The 24,999-nt window shown below is 39.8% G+C and overlaps 1 protein-coding gene across 1 annotated transcript in view; it reads right to left on the bottom strand.

Annotated features, from left to right (window-relative positions):
* Nucleotides 1-24,999, bottom strand: part of LOC147320457 (uncharacterized) — a 54,842-nt gene that overhangs the window by 13,580 nt on the left and 16,263 nt on the right. Inside the window, exon 3 of the mRNA XM_086308461.1 lies at nt 24,098-24,155. Within this exon, the coding sequence (XP_086164587.1) occupies nt 24,098-24,155 (58 nt within the window). The remainder of the gene's footprint in view (nt 1-24,097; nt 24,156-24,999) is intronic.

The raw sequence follows: 24,999 nt of genomic DNA, 5'->3' as shown, positions 1-24,999 counted from the left end.
TTGTGTGGGTTAGACCCTATTTTGAACCGCTTCCACAAAAAGAAAACTGTAAGTTTCGTAAATCGCCAACATACCAGTAAGGCATAAGCTGGACCTGGTGGTCAAACGTCCTCTACACTCAGATGAAGTCAGGCTCGAAGAGAAGTGTAGGCCAACGCTTTAGGAGAAATCAAGAAACCTAAAATAAAAATGTAAAAAAACCCCAAAACAAAACAACAACAAAAAAAGCAGAATGTAAATCATCAGAAACTGATTGGGAACAGAGCAGCAAGTCTAACATTCACAGGGAGTATACACCCGTTCACACACATTCCCAAAACCACACAAACACGTGGTGATCCAAGCACACCCTTAAAAACACAAACGACTAAAAACTATAAGAAGCACAACAATAATAACACTAATAGCAGGAAAAAAAAAAACGCTAAATCACAACCGAAAGTAAGAAGAAAACATCCCCTTGTTCTCTCCTAGTTACGCACTCATAACCCGTTGTCCAGTCCCCATTTTCCGGGGTACAAAAACCTCAAATCGGCTTTAAAAAAAAAGGTACGGCAAGAGAGAAATGGCAAAAGGTTGAATGCGGTAAGATGTGGATGAGGAGGAGTGGCAGCGCAGGGCTGGCTACAGAGAAAGTGGAATTTCTGACCAAGCAAAGGAAAGGGTGGTGTTTTCTTTTTTTTTTTTTTGGTGCTTCATTCTGCTTGGCTTTTTTGGATCCCAGCAGGATCCTTGGCTGCTGCTCTGTCTCTTCTTAGCGCTGCCAAAATATGGACATATCCCTTTGTCTTGAACTCTGTTACATAAAAAAAAAACTCAAATTGAGAGATGAGAAAACATGACTTTAAAAAAGAAAAGAGGGATTGGACCGGCCACCAAAACTACAGCGCAAGTTATTAAAGAAAAGGAAACAGCATGAGTGAAAAGTGCACAGCAAGGAGGAGAGAGGCTTAGCAGCTGAATTCAAGGGAAACGAAAAAAAAAAGGAAAAATTCATTAAAAAATAAAAAGTCGAGATGGAAGGGTTTTGTTTTCGCGTCAGAATTTTTTCTCTGCAAACATAATATCTCCCAAAGTGCAAGCTGCAAAGTGTGTCTTCTCTGCTGCTACAAACACAGCAGCCGAAACCTTTCTAAAGCTATGCCACGTAGTGAGAGAGGGAGAGAGAAAGCAGCCACTTTTTGCTCTCTCCAAAATGGCTGAGGGCCGGGAGAAAGCGGCTATGAGCAGAGAGGAAGAGAGGTGCTCCCCGTCCTGCACAGGGGTGGGCTGGGCGATTCAGCGAGCATCTCTCCCTCGTTTCCCTCTCCTCACTCGTGCCCTTTGTCCCGTTAGCCGTCTTTCACACCGGACGAATGGCGTACAGCTGTGTTGTCGGTCCATTGGAAACTCTTTTCGGGCCACCGTGGGGAGGGGAAAGCTACAACTGTAAATGAGTGAGGTTCATGTGGTTTACTGTTCGTCGTGCACATGCTCGAATCCTGATGCTCTGCAAGTTGTTGCTGTTTTTTTGTTGTTGCTGTTTTTAAGAAAATGCTCTCAGATGCCTCACAGGACAGGTGACTTTTGCTCAACCACTATATAATTTCTATTTTAAAAATATGTGCATATCAATAATGGATATTTTATTATATTACATAAATTCAGTGTTTTTAAAAACAAAATGTAATCTTGTGCTATATTCTCACTTTTATCGTCTTGAATCCCAAATTTCAAATAAAAACATCACTGATTATGTTGAACAGTCTCCTCTCGTGACTATTTGAACTCAGCACCACTCTTGACGTCACAACAGTACAGTAGTTAAACAGCATGGCTGCTGCAGTCGGTAGTACTACATTTACATTTGGGTATTTCTAGTGGAGTATCTGAAGACTGTTTACTGGCTGCTTGCAGTCACGATGCATAAAAAGCACTACCTATCTGATATAAAGCCAAAATTCTACTAGAAACATTCAAAAGGGCAAGGGATTTTATTTTCCAAACATCATATTTAATAACCAAATTAGTAAAGATGCTGCAGTTATTTTAGCGAAGCCATCTGAAATTTTTCCGGGTTAAATCTATACAATTGTTTTTATCACTCACAGCAATAAGGTTTTTCTCTCATGCGTCTCAGCAGATGCGCGTCTACATTTGTTTTACACAAATCACTAATCATACACATAATATACCCAACATAAATCTGAGGGACTGACCTCCCAGTGAGGTCATCTTCACCAGCACTGGAAGAACCATTTCAGATTTTAAAATGGCTGCCTCACATTCTTGCTGACTGGAAGCGTGTTCAGTGAAGCTCATACCAATAAGCAACCACCCAACCAAAGTTTCCTTTAGCAAGAGATTAGAAAAACAGCAAGATGCTGCTGTATCTGACCCTGACCTCTGCAGAATAAGCTAATTTAAAAGCAAAATTTAATCTGGTAAAAACTGCACAGAAAGCCTGAGTATGCGGCATTCTTAAAAAAAACAACAACTAACACACACACACACACACACACACACACGGATCCCCTCCATGCATATCAGCTTGTTAGTGTTATGAAAAAGGACAAATGTTGGGTTCAGGATATTAACTGCCCTGGATACTAGTTTTGCCACAGCATGCCAATGGGCTGCTGTCTGCTCCATGGTCACCACTTGAATCTAAATGAACAGATTTGACTTTCAGGATATTGCCAAGAACCCTGTCACGGTGCCGACACAGAGAAGGGCCTCTCCAAAAACAGAAGGTTGGAGAAAACAGAGCGACCGACATGGGCATAACCCCAAACCTCTAACAAGGTAACCCCTTAAAGCCACTCTCAGAGCCTGGGAAAGTGGGGAAGAGAAAGAGGGCTGCCAACAATAGGCAAAAAATCATTACCAACATTTTTCATATGGTAACATTATGTCAGTGAATGCAGTGACAAGTGCGCTGCATAATCCAGGTCTTAGACACATAGATTAAAACTGGATTTCATTGTTTTAATTAGATTTTGTGACCTTTTAACTGACTCCTTACAATACGTGCCCTTATTATTGTCCTGCTGCACCGGTCTGTCGGTAGCCTCTTTGGATGCTGTACATCCAACCAACTTGCATTTTCCACCCCAGGAGTGAGGCTTTTATTAATACATAATGACCTTTTTTAACACTTTACTATAATGACATGCTAGCTATAGCTCTTGATATCCACTGGGCTTAAAACACCATTCAGCATTATAATTGGGGTGTTACTACTGAACCTGTAGGATTGTTGAATCAAAACTTCACACTGGTTTTCTTTTCTGTACTTTTACTGCATTGTGCATTTTTTAAGACAGGCCCTTAACAGGCTGCTGGAGTTTAATCTCATTATGAGCTTAAAGTATGTAAAATACCTTAAAATGCATGAATATTTACACATCACAGGGGGTATTTATTACTCAGATCACTCAGGATCATGATGCACTGTTTAAACTGTTATTTCATCCATGTTGTAAAGCCACAGCATTTTTAAGATAAGCTGTAATATTTTTATTTGGAAAGAATGTGCTGATAAGAACACTGAGACATGAACAATACCACTGCTGTCACGGTCTGCGGAGACACAAACGAGGATGCAGGAGTGGATTCCAACAAAACGAGCCTTTTATTATGGCTGATGAAAAGAACAAAAACAGAATGAGGGCAGCATACGTGTAGTACTCAACAGAAAACCTAAACTGGACAAAACTAAGGAAAGACTATGGCTGGAGGTACAGAACACAGGAGGTGGTAACACAGACGACGCGAGACAGACTGTATGAAACACAGAGACTAAATACACATGAGGGATGATCAGGGGAAGTGGCCACACATGGGAACACAGCTGACACACATGAACTTAACGACAGGACAGAAGGAGTGAAACTGAATACACTGACCGTGAATACAGACTTTCAAAGTAAAACAGGAAACATGGAGATTAGACAAGACACATGAACCGGGGAGACGTAGTACAGGGGAGATGACATAACCGACAGCATGGACTTGACAATATAAGACACGCAGACATAAACACACGAAGGGCAAGGGAGACTTAATACACGGGTAATATGTACAAATGGCTGGACTGCCTTAGTGACCCTAAACAAAGAATAAACATCAAAATAGGCTAAAACACAAAACACTGGGTCGCACGACCCAGGACCATGACAACTGCTTCCTTTGAATTCATTACATCAGTAGACTGAAATGTAAACATGAAACTATTCTGGGCTTAATACATTATTTATAATATGTTTAACCCATTCAAATGTTTAGAGGGACAGAATTATATACTGTGTATTTTGCAAATATTGATATGTGGAAGATTACAGGAAAGGCAACATCAATAGTTCACTCTCACTTGTTTTATTACTTCATTGGTAAATGTCTAATCATGTTAAGGCTATGATTCACAGTTGAGTCATAGCTGCGTCTGTGATAAAGAAGTTTCTACAAGAACCTATATATCACCCTAAGTTACTCCTGTTACTGGCACTAAGTGACTTCTTGGCAGCTAGTGCTTCCCACAGTAAAAGGATGGTCCAGTGATGTCAGCCATGATTCTTGTCTTGTCTAATAGCATTATACATAATAATGATCCTTTCATGAGTACCTAAAAATAAAAAAGTATAATGGGTGATTTTAATTTTTTGGGTATAGCAGTCAAAATATAAAATAACCGCCCACTCCAAATGTATTTTCTCATGAACTTCCACAAACGTGCAGTAACACCTGTGAAATCCACCAGAGTTTAGGGTTCAGGCTGAGATTTTAGGTCAAATCTATATATAAAAGTGAAATAAAAACAATGTTGTGTAGGATTTATAATTTGGTTTGGTATAATTGTTAAATAATGTTACAGAACATACTAAGCTTACTCAAGTACATACATTCATGCAAATATCATGTTTGAAGCTCCCCAAATGTTGTCTTTTTTGGAAAATTATTGCTGGTTGAGTCAAATAAAAGCAGATAAGGGCATTAGATACACAAGAGGAAGTTAATAAAAGTTAATAAAATAGCTTAATGATTAAAGATGTGCAGTCGATTAAAGAATTTGTCATAATTTTCATAATTAAAGTGTTTTATATGACAGTTTTTTCGACATTTGCTTTACTTAGTACCCACAAAAATTAACTGTTCGTTCTCTGCTTTTGTGCCTGTATTTTCAGGTGTCCGTGAGGACGGCCTTCATGGCGAATTCATCCCCATAATCAACCCAGTGCAGCAGGATGAATGTGGAAAAGACGCACTCATGCAGGAGAGAGCAGGATAAAGAACCAGTGGGATACATGAGACAGCAGCAACATATATTTTTTTTCCTATATTTTTTCATTCACACTCCTACATCTTTGCTTCTGAATGTTGCAGTCCAATTTTTATATCTTTTCCCCCTTTCATCTCACCCATTTCTTTCAATTGCTTGTCCCTCACTGTTCCCTCCTCTCGCTTCTCCCATCAAATATTCTGCTCACGCACAACTGCGGCACCCTTTCTCCAGTCCTCCCCATTAATCCACACCACAGACATCTTGGCCCACTGTCTCGTCTCTCTGTCAATGTGCACTCAAAAGTCTCAAAGTCTGGGCCATTTCAGCAGAGAGTGCCTGGCCGTTTTTCACAGGCTATGAGGCCTACTGTTGAGCATGCTTTTCTACTGTACAGGGTGTACCGTGCAGACAGGACATCAAGCACTCCCCCTCTCTAAATATGCTAGAAAATGAAGACGACATCCCAGTGAAAGCGCAGGTCATATCAGGACAGGTGGCAACATAAATATAGCATCTATTTACTTTCATCACCACATAAAAACTAGTGGCTTGTTGCAGAAATGTTGGTGATATGTGGCTTGCTCTGCCCTGTTTCAGCCAGTTTCTAACACACTGAAGACATAAGCTTTAGTGCAGAAAACTCAATTGCTGTCACTGGAAATAAGTTTATACAGAGTTTCGGATTTGTGATGGACTGTGCAAAAAAATGTTCCTTCATTTGTTTGACTTTACTGCCTTCATAGTGCGAATCATTCAAAAACAAAAACAAAAAATTGTTTAATTTGCACTTTGGTTTTCACTTAACACATTTAAATCAATGCAGATTATAAACTAAGAGCCTTTGAAATGTGACATTTTCACATTCAGTGTTATTATTATTTTAATAAAGGTTTTGACAGATCTTCAGTTGGTGTAATCATGGTTGTACACCAGTGTTTCACCATTGTATACGTCAGCCAAAGCAGAACTGAAAAACTACCCAATGTGGCTTCTTGAAGATGATGTGCAGGAAGAGATACAAAAAAAGAGCAAGCACAATGACATAGCAGGGGTAAAGGCTGTAGGAAGAAGAAAAAGATGTAATTACTCTATTAATTACTTAATTTCTATTCATCTGAAGGATCCACTGACTTGAACTAATCACTTTAAGAAAGCAGCCAAATGCTCAATATTAACACATCTTCTGTGACAGGAAGAAGAGTGTGGGGCCTGTGAGGGGGGTTGAAGAAATGCAAAGATTTGCAGGGAAATTAAAGAAAGAAATTGAGACCCGCAAAAGGAAGGAAGCAGCTCAACGTGGACGACATCAAGGATAAAAACTCATGGAGTCTGATTTCTTTTTTTGCTACGTAAAGTGCACTTGTTCCTCCCTTTAAAGTCTACTTTTAACTGGCAGCGCACTGAAGCAAAATGAAGACGGATAGAAACAGCATTTTGAGATATTCCAGAGTATAAAAAACCCTGGCTGGATATTGAGTTTACCCCCTCCATTCTCCTCTTTTTCAGAAATAAGGGCTCAAGTTAGATTTTACAGCGGAGCTTAGAAATAGTACACAGCCCCTCATCAGCCACCCTCCTCTTTTGCCGTTTCTTTCTTTCTCTCACCCTCCACTCCTGCCGTTTCAGACCCTCATTTCCCTGCCCTCCTTCCCCTTCTTCCCCCCCCTCCTCTCTCTCTCTCATTCATTCAGTTTAATTTTGAACTCTGCACTGGGAGACAGGCAAAGAGGGTAGCTCCATGGTTACCTGGCACCAGGCCATCTCATTACACTGCCAATTGATTCTGGCCTGCCGCCATGTCCGCTGCCTACCTCCCCCACGCCCCGCACCATTTCTGCACCCCAGACTGTCTGCAGCAAAAGGAGATTTCTGAACACACAGGACAGAACGAGACAAACAGCTTCACTTACGCACATCAAACTTAACTCGCATGCATGCACCACCACATGTATGTACGCACAAATGCATACCTGCTCACAAACACACACAGCAAACTAAAAATGGGAAAATACATGTGCGTATATTTAAATATTCATATACCGTTGGCCTCCACACAGTGTACAATCAGAGTGGCTATGAGAAAAAAAATAAAGTCATAATCTCATTACTATCATTTTTAAATCCATGTGACTAAAAACTAAACATGAATCTTTATTTAATCATAGACAGAATCCTCTTTCTAAATTCTGGTGTTCGCAGATAGAAAGACTTGAACTGTGAGGAGTAAAATCTAAATTCACAATACATTTAACTGTCAGGAGTGATACTGCAATTTATAACAATAAATAATCGCAACTTTGGAAAAACAAATTAGTGCAGCACAGATGTTAAAAACCAAAGAACTAATTTAGGAAAATAAAGTCTTCAAACCTGGTTGACTGGACAAAGTGTTGTCTGACACACTGGGGTGGTTGAATTCACCCTGACTTGCAATGACTTGGAAGTATTTAGTGACATTTCTGTGTTCAGTGCAGTCAATGGAAAGCCAGAGTAAACCTCTTCTTAAAAAGCAAGGATTTTTATTTAGGTTTATACCGTAACTATAGCAGAATCCAATGAGTAACATTAACATTTTATACAGCTAAAGAAGTGTATCTGTTTAAATCTTGTCAGTCAGACATTTGATTTGTTTGTCTCTGCTATTTCAAATTTTATAGATGATCGTTAGTGTTGCTACATCTCATGTCTCACTGGATATTCATTTGTATCTTTGAATTTGAAGAATTTTTTCAGGAACGATGTTTCCTGCTTAATGTGATACTAGTTTCCCCAATCCCGACCAATCCAACAAGTTAGACACATATATTTTAAAAACATGAGCATGGGAATCCAATAAAAAGTCCTGTATGGGTGTGTAAAAGCCTTCGTTTGGGTTTAGTAATCGCCACAAATCTTTTGTATTTGTACGACTTTAAACCGCACCTTTTAAATGCTTGTTGCTAAATTTGAGTGTGATGCTTGTTTGCTTGGTTACTTCCATCTGAGACATATGCAGTATCAACTTAAACACTGCTGCTAAAAAGAAAGTCTTCCACAAAGATTGCATCTGAAATCAGCTGCACCTCTGCAACACATACCAGCAGGAGCACAGAGTGACTGACCAGGCGTTCTCTCAGGCATCTCTAAGTACTTTGTTCATCTGAAGGACAGAATTTCAACACGAGTTTAAGGTTTAACACAACTATTGCTGTCTTTTAAATAGTATCCCTTTTTAGGACACACTCAAAAAATACTGTAAAATATCACTGATGAACGTCTCAGACGACCACATTTTACAGCAGTTTTAGACCAAACAGAAACCTTATAGGGTGATCCAAATATGTAAAGCAGCTGCTTCGCATAATTTAGTGTAGTTTGGAGCCAAAGAAGTCAGGATCGATGTTTAACGATTCATCTTGCCCTGTGAGAGTTTCAGTAGCAGAGAGCTTGCTGGCAGTTTCACTGCTGAGACTGTCATACGCAGCATCTGTCTAGGTGTGACTCAGTCATAGCTTCCTGCTTCTTCTGCTACTGCTGGCAGATGCCAGGGTCATGGCTTCTAGCTCATCAGGGATTTGAGGGGATCAGGAGTCACTGGGATCGTAGAGCCATATGACAGTGTGTCTACTGTGCCTTCAGTATACTCATATTTAATAGCCATCCATTCATGCCCTAGTTTATAATGTAAAAGAGTGATTGTGCCTGTTTTGTATTGTAGAACAGTTGCCCAACATTGTTGGATAGGTGATTTGTAACTGTGGTTTCTGGCTTTCCTGGTTTTACAGTTAAACCCAATATAAATAGCTACATCTCTAAACACGGGGTGTAGCTATAGCAGTTTAAGACAGCTCAGGCAGACAGCATCCTGCACCACTTACTGCATCACCCCCTTTCTCAAATGCTCCACCCCCGCTTTAGCTGCCCAACTTAGGATTTTACAAGGCATACCTACACCCAACATCCACCTGTAGGTTCGGTATACACAGAAACTGAAGTCACATCATGTATGCTTCATCTACAGATTTTAGAAGTTATCAAAGCACCATCCATAACAGGAAGATAAAATATCATTAAATGAATTGAGTTAATTATACCTTCCAATATAACTAGGTATATTTTTAGTCGTCTTTATGCATCTTTATAGCTACTGTGAGTTGTACTGCCATATCCTGATTAATTTATCACCTATTATTACTATTACTAAAGTGTAATCAAATCAGTCGACCCTAAAACATCTGCACAAATCGAACGGTGCTCCATTCATTATAATAGGTTTATGCATTTAGTTGTCAACAGAATCATTCAAAAAACAGCTTACTGTTAATGCCAGCACATTCATTTAACCAGCTTGTAATCAAACTTTTAAGATGTGCATATTGCAAATCTTATTTTTGTGCCAGTGCTGTGACCTTGGTGATTTTTTTTTGGATTTTTTTTATTCCAGTTTTCAGCAGTTTGGTGAATTCATGGCTTAGAGACAATTCTTGTCTCAGTAAGGAATTCTAATGGCGAGGAATTCTAACAAACCAGATGCTCTGTCCAACACACGGGAAAATATTTTAACAAGGTCTAATGGGAAGTATCCTTGTTACTTTATGCTTTCACAGCCGTAACTGGAAAAATCTTATCTTCCACGTTACTACAACGTCCCCACAAATTCTTAACTGATGACAAACTGAGCAATATACTTTTGTAAACAATACATTTCAGGAAAGCCTCAAAAAATACACATTTTTAATTCATAATCAACAGCTTTTGTTGGATATCAGTGGACTCATGATTAATTTAACTTCAAATATCGAATATCATCTGTCTTCTGGCCATTTCTTGGCTGCTGTGCACTTAGAATTTGTGTGACTATGCACCTTCAGGACAGGGCCATCAATTTCAATTTCATGGTAGCAGGTGCCACCCACCCATCCATTTTAACACTGATAAGGGCTCCACGTTTGCAAGAAGGAGGAGAGCTACAGCTCAATATGAGATAAATGTATTTAAGAAATACGTAATGTATCTCAAAGAAAATTGCACCTGATTTCTTTAAAAATGCAAATTCGATTCAAAAGTCATGATGCACGAGAGCCCTTCGATTGAGATTTTCATGGGGAACGTAAAAGTTGTTATAAAGCATCACAAACGCCTTGTGAATACTGCACTGTAGGGGTCTTTCTTAAACTGTCCAAAAGGGAAAACAAAAAAATATTTGTATGTTCCAGATATTAACATGAAAAGATGCTGTGGAAGAAAAACATCTCTCTTCAGGATGTATATTTTTGTATCTTTTCTAAATGATTCCTATCAGTTGCAGAGTACATGCTAAGCAGTCGTCGTACGCACTGTATTATATTGTTTTACCACATCTGTTCTACCAGATAACACTGTTATTGATGACTGTGGTAATTAGACTGTGTGATGACTGTAGCCAGAAATAAATAAAGAGAAGCCAGTATAAAGACTTTCCAGTGCGAGTCTGTCTCTTCGAAAAGTAAGGATTAGAGATGGGCCTCCCTACTTCGGGGCCCCTTTCCTGTACATGCACACGGGTTGTTTAAGGACACAGTGAACCAGGCTACCCGATCTAGGGAAGGGGCCAGGGCAGGGGGAGCAGTGACGGGACGGCCAAGTGGAATAAACTTTCATGGAATCCAAAGAGCTCAAGCTGCTGGCTTAATGCTAGTGGGAGTAGAGGGGACTGGGAGAGGGAGAGGATTGGCTGATGTAAAAAGAAAGGGAGGAGCCACTTCCTCAGAAGGGAGAGAGAGATTTATGGAGTCCGACGGCAGCAGGGAGAGAAAAAAAAGGACAAAGGTGCCGATGAATACGGGGTTAGCAAGTGGTTTCCAGTGTAACAGTTATTTAAAGTAAAGGTACAGTAAAGATGAGAGGCACTACAAAGCATCTCGGGTTTAACCCTTAGGAAATCTGAAACACAATATTCAAAAAAGACAGGCATCCATTTAGATTTTTCCCAAACAAAACTCCAGGCTGTAGCTCAGAGCAGAAAATATTTGGGTTGGTCCACTTATAGATGGTAACCGATCACACCTGCATTCCTGGGAGAAGGGAGCTGCCAACAGACATTCTCCTGTTGCCCCCCTCGCACCCCTTCTCCAATTTTCTCTCCCCTTGTTACCTTGTCTCCCTCTTCTGCGTTCCTCTCCTTCTGTTGCTCCCCTTTCTATATGAGTGTGTGTGGGTCCGGCTGGAGAGGCTTTGTCTGTGAACATTGGAGCCCTGACTGGCCCACGGGGGCCCGATCCATGAATACCCACACTGTGAGAGCCACTCTTTCACTTCACACCACTTTCTCTACTGGAATGCCTGAGCAGTGAGGTAAGAAACACACACACACACACACACACACACACACACACACACACACACACACACACACACACACACGGAAACAGTACAAGCACACATACACATTTTCTCACTTTCTCTCTCCCCCCACCCCCTACATGCGCACACATACGCACATGCACTATACTTTACACACAAACTGAGTGAGTCATGCAGTGATGAAAAGCCACTGTTTTGTGTGCGAACCCTCTCACCCTGGACTAACATCCTGAGAGCCTTTCTCCTTCATCGGTCCCTGCCAAGCTCTCCCTCTAATTAAACACTATTGGGTCCAATAGCATTGGCCCAGTTTCCCCAGGACCATGCCCCTTCCACAGCTCATAGATGTCCTCAGCCGTGTAGAGTCTATATGGAATCTGAATGACTGTGGCGATTAACAACTTCTCAGGATTTATAATTCCCCACTTAATGATGGGATGGCCACAAGTCTCTTGCCAGCTTTACAGAAGGACCGGCCTAATAGATCTCCATCTGACATGTAATATTGTGCGAAAGGATTTCAGGAGACGATTAAGTTGTTTGGTGCATTTTCTTTTAAATTACAGTTTTTCTCAGTCGCTTTGGTGCGTTTCTCAGAACACCATTAACATTTGCACAGCAGTTAGTGCATTTCCCAAAACAATTAGTGCAAACTGCAAAACCTAGTGGATAGCCTGCTAAAGCACGTCACATGCACAGAATTGATTATCCATACCTCAAAAGCAAGTATCCATGTCAATGAAACTGTCAGTGCCATCAAAATGAAAAGTCTTGACACCATCTTTATGAACAAGATAGTCAAATGGCATTGTCATGTTTCCACTATGACAGTTTATAATTTCAGTGTTTCCCATTGCAAAAACAATTGGTGACACCTGAAAATGCTGACGACAGCACTATGGCCTACCTGTACAGCCATCTGAAATGTGCAGTAAAGTCACTGTAGATGTTATGGGAGTCTTGGGAGTAACTGAGACACTGAATACGTACGTCTCACATTTCCATTGTGTAGAAGTGTTTGTAATCCTACAGAATTGTGCAAAAGAAAAATATGCTACAGTCACTTGTTCACTGTAGAATACATGTAAACATAAAATCACCAATTTGGTAGAGCCTCCTCATGAGTGACAGCTGTAATTCACCTGAGATCAATTGTTCAATTTCGGAGACATTTCCAGGAAAAATGATACAGAAAGGTATAGGATTTGCTTGACAGATGGCCAATATTTGGCATGTGATAACTAGTTCAACAATTTTGTGTGTGATGACTTAAGCAATGGATGTATGACTATTAGTTTTATTGGGAACGACTATTCAGCATCCATAGGTATGATTACTTTTGACTGACATGACATAAGCAAATGGAAATGTCAGAAAGCAGCAGGGAAATGTATGGAAGCAACTGATTCATGTCCAAAATCATTTGCAGTTTGTTCAGAGAGAGGAGAAATTGCTACTATGATGTGCACAAATGACTGAGTGTTGTGGAGGTTGAACTAATAGTTATGAGAATTTCAATTCTGATCTGAGAAACGCACCAAAGCGACTGAGAAAAACTGTAACAGCATTACTGCTTAGAATGATCCCATTTTATCCACGGAAAACAGAGCAAACATTTTAAAATCTGCTAAAGTAGTCTGATTTTACATTTTCACCTTATAACATTGAAAGACACGACTATGCAATTTATATTTTGGTATGGTCCCACAGTGAATATTAAAACAAACAATCGAATGTCAGCTTTAATTTAAGGGATTTAACAAAGATATCACCTGTGTTTAAGAAGTAAGCCATATTTATACACCGTCCCCTATTTTCAGATAAAGTAACTGGAAAGTTGACAAGCTGTTGCATGGCCAGGTGAGGCCTGGTCCCTTGTTATCCCAAGACAGATTAAGGATATAAAAGATATGGAGCTGATTCCAAGTGTTGATCTTGCATTTGGTAGTAGTCACTGGAACTCTCAATATGAGATCCAAAGATATACAGGTGTGACAGAAGGAGGCCGGATTAGGCTAAAAAACCAACATAAACTTATCAGAGAGGTAGCGGAAAGTTCAGGAGTGGCCTTATCGTCAATCTCATATATGCAGTGGCCAGCTCAGCAAAATGCAAAAGCATGAAAGACCACAGAAAATAACTTTAGTGCTTGATATAGAATTATATCAGGAAAAACAACTTCACGACTGAGTCGAGAACACTCTCAAGGAGGTAAGTGTATCACTGCCAAGAAGAAACAGCCATTGGGTACAATCAAGAAAAAGAAGGTCAGATTAGACTTTGTCAGAAAATATTTGAAAAGACACTGCACAGCTCAGGAAAATATAATTTGGAGAGTTGAAACCGATATTAATTTGTACCACAATGATGGAAAGAGAAAAATTTGGAGAAGGAGAGCAGCTCGTGATCCGAAACACACCGCATCATCTGTCAAACATGTCAAACATGCTATGGCATGGGCATGCATGGCTGTGACTGGAACCACACCAATAGTGTTTATTGATGATGTGACTGCAGATAGAAGAAGCATCAGGGTAAATTATAAAGTGTACAGAGCAATGCTCTCTGCTCAGATTTCGCCAAATGCTGCAAAACCGATCAAACAGAGCTTCACAGTGCAAACAGATAATGATCTAAAGTTTAGAGCAAAAGAAACCCAAGAGTTTCTTAAAGTAAAGAAAGATAATATTCTCCAACATTCAAGTCAGTCACCTGACTGAGGTCAGTGAGACGCACAGACAAACAGAAACCCTTTACTACAGAGGCGGCTGTAGTCAAGGTCTGGAGCATCTCAAAGGAGAAAACTATATTTGGTTTCTAGGGTTCAGGCAATCAGTCAAGGCAGTAAAGGATTTGTAAATTTGCTCTATGACCTAAAAGCATTACATATTAAAATTGTGTATTTTATTATCTTTACAGAATTGGCTGAAATCTTTGGCTTTTCTAAACTGTAAAACTGTAAATGTTAACATATATTTATGCAGTGTGTGATTTTGCGAAACTTTATGGTGTCATTGTGATGTCACAGGGCATTACATCGAAAAAATAAAAAGTGTATCGTACCGCTCTCTTCATGCCCTCTCATATGATATATTACTCGATTTGGTTTCTTGACTTTTTTTCCAAGGTCCATGGGCGCTAACAATGTTAGATCAAGGTTAAATGCTTAGTCGTCCGAAGTATTCACGTCCTGCAGGTTCTAGTATAGTGTTGTGAAGTTTGAAGAGGATCCATAAATGATTGACCCGATTTTTGCCAAAATGAAATCAGCCTAAGATAGGGCTGTGCGATATGACCAAAATCTCATATCCTGATATAAGAATTCTATCGTCCCGATAACGATATAAATCACAAAAATGTAACACTTTCTGTAAATTATGTGAATCTCGGGCAGCTCGTCTTGCGGGAAGTGTTCCCAGCTGCGCGTCATGTAGCTGGAGTCGAGTGTTTTAACCGATGCATGAAACTATACATTTTTAGACATAAGTTGTAAAGGCCGCCGTTTTCTTTGTGAGTATTTATTACACGGCGTGCTGCGAGTTGCCTGTTCTAACGTTTGAGTCTAAGGTTTATTTTTTAGCACCTGACGGCTCTTTTTTACTTCTCATCCATAAATAATCTGCTCTTTCACATGATTCAGTTTATTTTGAAAAGTCTCAACTAGAGATGGCACGATACCACTTTTTTATGTCCGATACCGATATCATAAATTTGGATATCTGCCGATACCGATATGAATCCGATATAGTGTTTTTTAATCAACAAAACTGTTTTTTAAATATCTTGCTGCATTTTGTATAAGTTCATACTCAAGTTTAAAACAACAACTACACTAAAGCTATTCTGTTATACCTGTATGCAAAAAAAAATATTTCATAGTTCAGCAATACTGATCAATCTAATAAACTTAAACCTACACCATCCTCCCTATTCTGGTATTTTAAAGAGTACTTAGCATAAATATTAAGCAACCTAACTAACAGGGTTCCAACTCCCAGCAACAACAAAAATAAATAAATAAAAAATAGGGAACCACCCCTCACGCTCCACCTCATGATGCTTAATCGACGTAATCAACCTTAATTTGATGCAGTGTGAAAAAAAATGCACGGAAATCAATTCTTTTTCAAGAAATATTAAATAGATTCAACATCTTTCTTCAACAAAATTGCAGACTGCACAGATGGTACCTTCCCAAAGGAAAAAGTACTATAGCTTACTAGGGTATATTAGACTTAATAGTTACTATATACAGTAATGGACTTCTATACATTTTACATCAGATTAAAACTTTGGGTGTAAGATTCAGATAAATATTAAATAATTAAAAGCGAGACATCTTAAATGAGAATAAGAAAGAAAAGTATGTCTTTGTGCCCCCTTTTCCCAGTTAATGCCCTATCGGCCCCCCTGGCTAAACTTTGCTAGATGCGCCCCTGCACAGTTACAGCCGTCAGCTACGTAGAAAAAGATCCTCGAGTAGAAAGTAATATTAAATACATTCTAACAACAGCTGATCAAGCTTAAACGTGCTGCTGTTGTTCAGCCGCTGGTTTCCTCTTTCTGGTGCAAAGTGGGCCAAAAACAAACAAGAGACACGGACTCGCGACAGAAAAGCCGATCAGCTGATCGTTAAGCAGTTTCACGATTGAAGTAGCAGCCGGAGAGCGAGAGGCAGTCGCTCGTTAAGCTTAACGCAGGAATGCTTTACAAACATTCAGAGATGGACTTACACACTTGCTTTACTTCTCTCGGGGATAACTTTGTCGGAGATGAAATGCCGGGTTGCTAGCGAAGCTCCAAATGCTATCCAGACCACCGACAGGTCCGGCATGCCACAGCCGCTCTATCACGTGATGCATACTGCTCCGACGTGCTAACGTTCTGAGGTGAGTTACGGCGTGTTGCAAGTTTTGTGAGGTGCTTTCGTGATGTTTAATGGATCGGATTACATTTTTTATTTTTCTCTGATATCCGATCCAGTAATTTAGGTCAGTATCGGACCGATACCGATACGTAATATCGGATCGGTCCATCTCTAGTCTCAACAGGATCTTGAGCTTTATTGTGAAAGGCCCAAGGAGCTTGCAAAGAAAAGCGTCTGGACTTCTTTAAGTTGCTTGAAGACGTTTCACCTCTCATCCGAGAAGCTTCTTCAGTTCTAAGGTCAAATGGTGGAGAGTCCCAGATATAAACCTAGTGGGAGTGACCCCCCACAGAGGGACAAAAGGACCCCCTGATGATCCTCTAATCGCCTGAGCCAAGGTGGGAAACTGGGCGTGGGTCCCAATCAGCCAGAGTTTCGGGTGTGTTCATTGTGAAACCTGGCCCCACCTTATCATGCGAATTCCTGAGGTCAGATGGCCCAGGATGTGAAAGGTTTACGTGGAACATAAACAAGCGGACATGCGATGGTGTTACCGTCGTTGTTGCTAACGACAACGCATAAAACATGCGCTTGTCCATCTGTAGTGTGGTTATATTAAATATAAGAGAAAGAGAGAAAGAAGAAATTAATATAGCCACTACAGTGACCATCAGAACGACGAAAAAATATTGCTGTAAACAGTTTATTTTGCGACACCACAAAACAAACGATAGCGTAAAATGAAATGATAGACGTCTTTATATCGTCATCCGATATATATCGTTATATCAAACAGCCCTAGCCTAAGATGTTGTTATCTACCATCACACAACATTTGAACACTATATAATGAAAACTGTGGATGCCATACAAACAGACAGACAAACAAATGGAACCGACTGCACACCCTCCCTTTTAGGGGGAGAAAACGATTCTTGTATTTAAATTTTGGTTCGTTTGTCCAATTAATTTCGACCTTCTGAAAATGTGGAAGTGTAAACCTTTCATTTAAAACTTTGGTAAAACCTCTTGAATTAAACGTGAATTGACCTGCACTTGAATCTCATCTTGATTATTTGACTTAAAATCCACTGTGGTTGCAAACAGAGGCAAAATTACAGAAAAAGTGTCACTATCCAGAAACCTTGAGGACCCAGCTACTTTATAGATATGAATAAGCACTAGAACTACTCATTAAATTATTCTTGGTAATTTAAAACACTGTGCACTTTACACCAAGTTTCACCAAGTAATTATTACCACAGGACCTCAGCAACCAATGAGCCAAGCACATGACGGAGAGATCAATCTATCTGTGTGTAAAGTATGCTTCAGCTGTGACTGGATCTAAATTGCTCTGTTCAAGTATTATTTTGGGAGTCATATTTGTGCCACAACTTAATTTGCACCAAATGTCTCAGTGAATCATCAAGAGAGTTTGTGCAACTGTGCACACAATTATGCTATTTGGGCAGCTGCTAAAGATCATATCAAAAAAGTGGAAAAAGTCAAAGATCACAAACATTGAGCACAATAACAGTGCGTTCCTATTAAAATTCTACCCACTGTTACACGACAGAAACAAATCACACCATTAGTGTGAAAAGGATAAAATGATCACATGACACTAAATGAGGATTAAAGGTGAAGGGCTTGAAGTACTGAAGTCAGACACGCATCAAGGTGAGGATTTTCAGGGAAAACGTGAGCGACTAACCAGACAGTCCTGCACACTCAGTCTAAATCATCCAAGAACAACAACAGAACTTCACATCTACTACTTCGTATTAGCAGAGACATTACAAAGAAGACATTTTGCCATAATTTCTTCTTTGGTAATTGCCTCGCTAGTGCTCATTAGAATAGCATTTGTTCAGATATTGGGAAACATGATAGTGTCAACACATTAGACTGAGCCATTCATAAAGCCATAACCTATAAATTTGCACATGCATAGCACAATTGTAACTTGCTTTGTAAACTTTACTTTGGGTAAATTTTCCAGCCTTCAATTTAAAAATAAAAACAAACAAAAAGAAACCCTGTTAATTCTAAACATGCAGTCTTTTAATCTCAGTGACCAAATTCTATTTAATTTATGGAATTTAAAATATCTGCCCATAAAAGGCTGCTGTTAGGTGTTACCATACTGGTTGCCTATTAGCAAAGATTTCATTTTGTGACTTTTATTACAGAAAACAATACATCTTACTATAAAGATTGTAGCACATCTCCTCCATAATGGGTGTGCCAATCGGACATATAGCACTTATTAACATCTATGGGGGTGTAAAAAAAACATTTATTTGAAGTCCCAGTTGTTTTGATTTTCCTGTGTATTATGTTCACTTCATCATCCCACCTATTTGCGTTTGTTTCGCGTGTCACGTTCAACATGCGTCACCTGCACGTAATTTAACAGTCACCAAAATTCGAATCTAAATATTTAAGAATCTGAAAAAGCACAGCAGGTCTGGCAAATTCTTAAAACAGAGAGGTTTACCCTCTTAACAAAATGAATTTTGCTTAATTTTGATAAATGTTTCTGTAAGATTCAGGACAGGTGACAGACTCTCAAAGACCAATAGGCTCCTAAATCTAGAGCATCTTTCTAGTGTCTTTGTTGACAGGCAGGCGTCTCAGCCTCTCACAGTCAGTCATTATTGCATATCCTTCCATGCACCTCCTCTTTGCCTAAATTTGGGCTGGCTAACCCAGATCCTGGCATGAAAACCTCCCTTCACAAACCTGTGGGTGATGTCATAGACACTGCATCTTTGTAGCGTCTACAGCGTGTGGTCACGCCTTTCACCTCAAACAAGTTGCTCTTTTTTATTTTGGACATCACTCTCTGGAAGCTGAGTCATTTTAATAAACACCAAGCGGATCACCCTAGTTTGGAAAATGCCAAATATTACACAGACATTACCAGACTGTTACACATGTCTGCTGTGGAGGAGGGAAAGGAGAGCCAATAATCTGAACCTCTCAGATGACAGCAATTGGTCAGGAAGAATGAAAGCCAGATTAAGACAGCAAACAAGAAAAAATTAACATTTGCATGCAGGATTCCCCAGACAGCGGTACACTGACCGCAAGCTACATTCAAGGAGAATCATGATAATTATCAGTAGCAGACTCTAAGTCATCCCTCGCTATTTTTATCCAACAAATAGGAACAGCCCTTTAATTCTAATTTTAAATCATTCACATATCGCTTTAAGACATATAGGTATAGTTGATGCCCCTATGCCTTAAAAGATATAATATAGAGTAAAAATGGTCTGTAAACTGTCAGGAAAATCTCATTTCTTTTTATATGTTGTATTGTTTTGAATAGGAAGTTCTTGAGATTAATTTATTTCCTACAGGGAACTAATCTTTGAAAGCTATTCTTCTGCATGAGACATGTTCAGAGTAACATGTAAAGTTACATCTGTGTAGCTGACATATTCTCCCTCTCCCCTGTAGGACTTTTGCATTTAGTCTAATCATTTTGAAACGCCGCATTTTGGAAATGACAGCAGTAGTTCTCGGCAACCTCACAAATTTTCCTCTCTGTTTCACCTGACTTTTAATAGACTGTCTAATTCCTAAAATATAAATCACTATTCACCATGTGAGCCAGTACAGTACCATTTTTTTCTTCTTCTACTTCATTTCTCTTCGATACATATTCATCCACAGTTAACACTAAAAAAGCACAATTGCTGTCTTTTTCAAATGTCGGTGAGTAATTCGCCTGAAAGATTCAACACCGCACATCTCTCTGTAAAACAAATCCTTTTGTTTCCAAAGCAATAAATCAGACCACTTGTTGGGTGTGTCTTTCCAAACACGTGAGACATGACTCTGAACAGTGGAAAGCCATAATGAGCAAGCAAAATTCTTCAAATTTAGCAATCAAGTAACCCAACTGTGTGCTTACGGCACTAGGGTGTGTAGGCACCACTGTGGTTTCCTGTTCTATTGTGTCTCTATTTGATGACTCAGTCGCACTTTCACTTCTTGAGGCCACATGAAAAACATTGGTCATTCAACCACATTAACACCGCCCAAAGAACATTGAATCATATCCTCGATCACTAAAGTACATAGATTTTCTAATCTGGAATAATCCGGTATGTCTGTTTTTTGTACTCCTGTGCAGCGTTGAGAGTCCATGCAGGACTGTGTCCTCTATAGCCTTTTCCAGTATACTCAGACGCTCAGGCACACAAATAAAACAGAAAACACACACACAGAGTACCTTGTGAGTCATGAACTGTAGCTGTAAGGCTTGGAAGGATGGAGGCAGGAAAAAGATACACACAGTGAGTAGAGCTACTACAGTCTGCAGGCTCTCACAATGCAATTTTAAAAGAGCTGATCATCAACGTGAATACTGATGCGGTCACGGGATAAAATCAAAAACCATGTTAATTTTTGATCGGTACCTGAATACTGAAGTCGCACAGATATGCAGAAATCATTAAATATCAACACGTTCTGAATGAGAGAGTGCACTGTATATACAGACTGTCCTGTGATTGTTTTACCTGTAAAATATAACAATGTTGCTATGAAGCAATTCAAGAAATGTATTTTCTAGATGAAAAAAAGAACTCAAATTGTAATTTTGTAGCCCTTCATTTTGAACGGATTATTTACAGTCTGTAAATGAGTCATGTAAACATGCAGAACAGTGCAGAGTAATGAATTCATGCTGGTCTGCAGAAACAGTAGCTTATGACAAGCTCCCTTAATGACAATTTAAGTAAGAGACTAGGAGGTGTTTTTGATCTTTTAATCTAACATTTTAACTTTTTAAATACAAATATTTTTCAAACTCTGTTTTCAATACACCCAGCACTAGATCCAGTTGTGAATAAGCCTGTAAGTGCTTTGCCATTAAAACCGTAGCAGAAAGAAACTGGTTTGGCTGAAGCAAACTGAACATGGATCTAATAAGCAACTTTTTTAGAAGCTTTTTTCTTTCTTTTTTTAAATCAGTGCTTTACCTTTCATATAGACAGAGAAAACAACACGCAGACAAATAAACTTATCCTGTGGCCCAGGTATCACATGACCTTTTTTCGACGTAAGTGTTCAAACACAAAAGGAATATAAACATGGTTGTTCGGAAGATGATGATATGTCACTTAAAAGTAGATTTTATAGGTTCTGAACCAAAGGATTATTGGACCGGCTGTTGTGACTTTCGTCCCGAGAACTGAAACTTTGTTTTTTTTTTATAGACTAAAAAAAAACGGACATATCGTGACTTTAAAGTAAACCCTACAAGGCTCATGGAAGGAACATTTTTCCAAAAAGTCAGGATAACAAAACAAAGAATTCCGAAACACTGATAATCTTTGTCAAAATAACCCAATCACACTCATGCTCAGGAAGCAAAAGCAAAATGCTTCTTTTTAAAAATTTTGTCATATCTCAGTGTTTAAAAATTCATTAAAAATAATCCTTGACCTGCATCCTGATCCAGACTCACAACACAAACTAATTACTTGTTTGTTTTTTTAACCACACAGCTGAACTTTCCAAAAAAGTTTGTTGAAATTTCATTTAACATGTTACATTAATAATCAGCTAAAAACTAATAACAAAAAATATCCTTTTCAAAGGTGATAAAGGCAGCGACTACACGGGATCACCTCTCAATAAAGCGCGCATGCTCACGCTGTTAATATATTACATATTTCTGAGTAATAAAAAGCAGCGTTGATTATTTATTACTTTTTAAAAATATTGTACTTAAATGTAAACCGACAGATGCCAACTAGACCACACCCTACTTACATAACACACATCACGTTGGTGAAAAATAAACGTGTATCCATCTGGTTAAAATGCAAAAATCATTCGAACACAATCGCCAACCAGCACTGCAAGATAAAAACTCAAGACAACCACCTCTCATCTAAGCTCCCAGGGAATACTGACCGATAAGGGGACTGTAACATGTGCAGTTAGGGGCACACTAATAGAGAGGTCCTCTGCCGGCTGGACACTGATATGTGGCATGTGTCTGCAGCCGTTAAGACGGCACTGCCACGCTGTGTCAGACAAGGTAATAGACCTTTTACTGCGGTAACTGACTTTACAGACTCTAAAGATAACAACCTGTATCCTGGGTTGATTCTTTAGGACGGCATTCCATATTTCTGAGGTGGTGAATATACCTAAAGGCCCCACAGATGAAAGCTTTTCTTTCCTTTATATGCATCATCATTGCTGGAAGACGGTCTCTTTTTAGATCCAGATAAGCCGAGAGTGAATCCAAGCTATGAGTGAGTGAATGATAACCAACAAAAATCAAAACCAACCTTTTCAAATGTCTCAAAAGTGAAAAGCAAACCATGGTGCTTTAGCCACTGCAGTCAAGAGTAACAGTGTGACAGGGATGTGTTGCTCATAAAAGCCTATTAATAGCTGCAGTGATTACTTTTAAACAATGTAGCATAAAACCGACATTTTGCTATCAACTACAGGCCTTATATTCAAAGACAGTATTGATTATGAATAATCCCATCTAGTAGTGCCGTGTTGAGGTTTTACGTGCTAGTTAATAACCGCACAACTTGGTTTGATTTCAGTTTTGCAATTTAGCTGTGACTTGCAAAACCTGTGAAAGCACAGGACACCGAAGACACCCCCCTTTTTTTAACGGCTCCTTCTTCCTTTGCTGCAGTGTTCTCTGATTGGCTGAATACATGTGTCAAGTCACTTCAGTGCTGTCAGAATGAGGACTGTTATTGGCTGGTAGTCCAATCCCCACTCCGAGCCAAGGCGTAGATCAGTAGGCAAACAGTTAAGTGCGTCAGGTGGGGCTGCAGCCGCTGCACTCCTGAAGAGGAGAAGGAGGCACTCGGGGCCACGCCAGGTAACAGAACAACAGCATGGAGGCAGATGAACGGCCCAATGATTTTCAATAAACTTCATTCACAAGTGGACCGAGTGTAAAGGTGCAGTGGAGGACTGAGGCACCTCTACTAAGATTTTTCGAGGGCTGTAAATTCATCCACAAAGAATTATTGAAATGGTAAAACTAGGTCATGTGAGGATAATATATATCTTTAGGGAAAAGTTGGATCTGTACTAAGGGGTTACCTCCCCTACGATGATCCCTGACTAGCAGTCTAACAAGAGACACATTTATTTTAATCTATAAAGCGCTTTTTCACACAAGTCAAAGTCACGGCCTCTCTCGAGTCTCATTCAGCCATCTCTCTGACTCTACAGTTTCACTGACATGTTCCACACTCACTTCAGGGCAGCACATCAAAGCCCAACAGTGTGAGCAAAGCTGGCTGGCTTCACACAAAGACAACACAATGACACTGCAGTAAAGAAAAAAAAGATTTAGGTCATGTCAGTGCTGTGAGTCACTTCTTGTGGTCTTCTGCCATACGCTGCTGACATAAATAGCATCAGCACCACACAGACACACAGACTATCACTCTGCTGTACTACTGATATGAAGTGGCCACAAACAATGATTATCACATCACACAGACTTGATAGATAGGAAAAGTAAATGGGAGTGGAGTCTTTTTCCAACAGGGATGTTGTTTGTGGCGTACATAGCCGTGGGTGTGACTTCCACCTGCAGGCCAGCCCAGGAAGTGAGACTCGATAAGGGCTAAACTTACCGGGTGGGGGGTAACGCAGTTGGTGCTCTCCATCCATTCCAGAAGTTCTTAGAGCCACCTACAGAAGGGGAAAAAACAATAACAATGGTCATTAGCTCATATGCAGAGTAGGTAGTACCAAACCAGCAAACTTTGGCTATTAACAGTCCTGTGACGTCTTGACTATTTTTTTGTTGCTGTGCTCCACATACGTCAGTGCTCATAAGGAATCTAACATTCTGATCAGTGCAAGAGTGACTGTTTTGCAGATTGAGGTCAGGATTTGGCTCGGAGTGTTATGTAACCTGGTATATGGGCCAGAATAATAGTATTACATATGAGCGCAGTTCAAACGGGAGCCACGGCGGTGAAAGGGAGGCTGATGCAGACTGCGGCAGTGTCTGTGTTTTTAGGCAATGGCTCAGTGCTCACAACAGACAGACGTGCCCCAGAGAGTAGTCTGAGCATTTTTTGTCTTGCCTTGTTTCATTTCTCTCCTTCCACATCAGTGTGCGCTCACCTTTCTCACCCACGCGTGGCTATTCTGTTCCTTACATTTTGTTTCCTAAAATTTCTTGATGTTGCCGTAGCTGCGGTTTAACGTTTTCTACTTTTCCCATTCGGTCTGTGATAAACCGAATGGGACCACAAGACAGACAGTAGCTAGATGAGACAAACAGACAGATAAATAGATAGATAATCTCTGTAGCAGGGATCTCATTAGGGCCTTGTCAATCTCTCATTGCCACTTTTGTTTTTTTGTTGGGGTTTTTTTTCTGTCTTGCTCTAGAAGGGTGGGATATCCGCATTGGTTGCTATGGCACCAGACAGCTCCTCATTTCCTCAGACAACGGCTAACTGTGATTGTGTGCGTGTGAGTGTGTGTGTGTCTGCATGTGTGTGTGCCTCTGTGTATGTGTGCA

This window comes from Aulonocara sp. 'chitande type north' Nkhata Bay, linkage group LG10, assembly GCF_057382095.1.
Source record: "Aulonocara sp. 'chitande type north' Nkhata Bay isolate Kocher_YH1m ecotype deep benthic linkage group LG10, A_spYH_male_GT1.1, whole genome shotgun sequence".
NCBI classification, from domain to species: domain Eukaryota; kingdom Metazoa; phylum Chordata; class Actinopteri; order Cichliformes; family Cichlidae; genus Aulonocara; species Aulonocara sp. 'chitande type north' Nkhata Bay.
The sequence above is the reverse complement of the archived record's forward strand: the minus strand, read 5'-3'. Positions and strand labels throughout refer to the sequence as shown.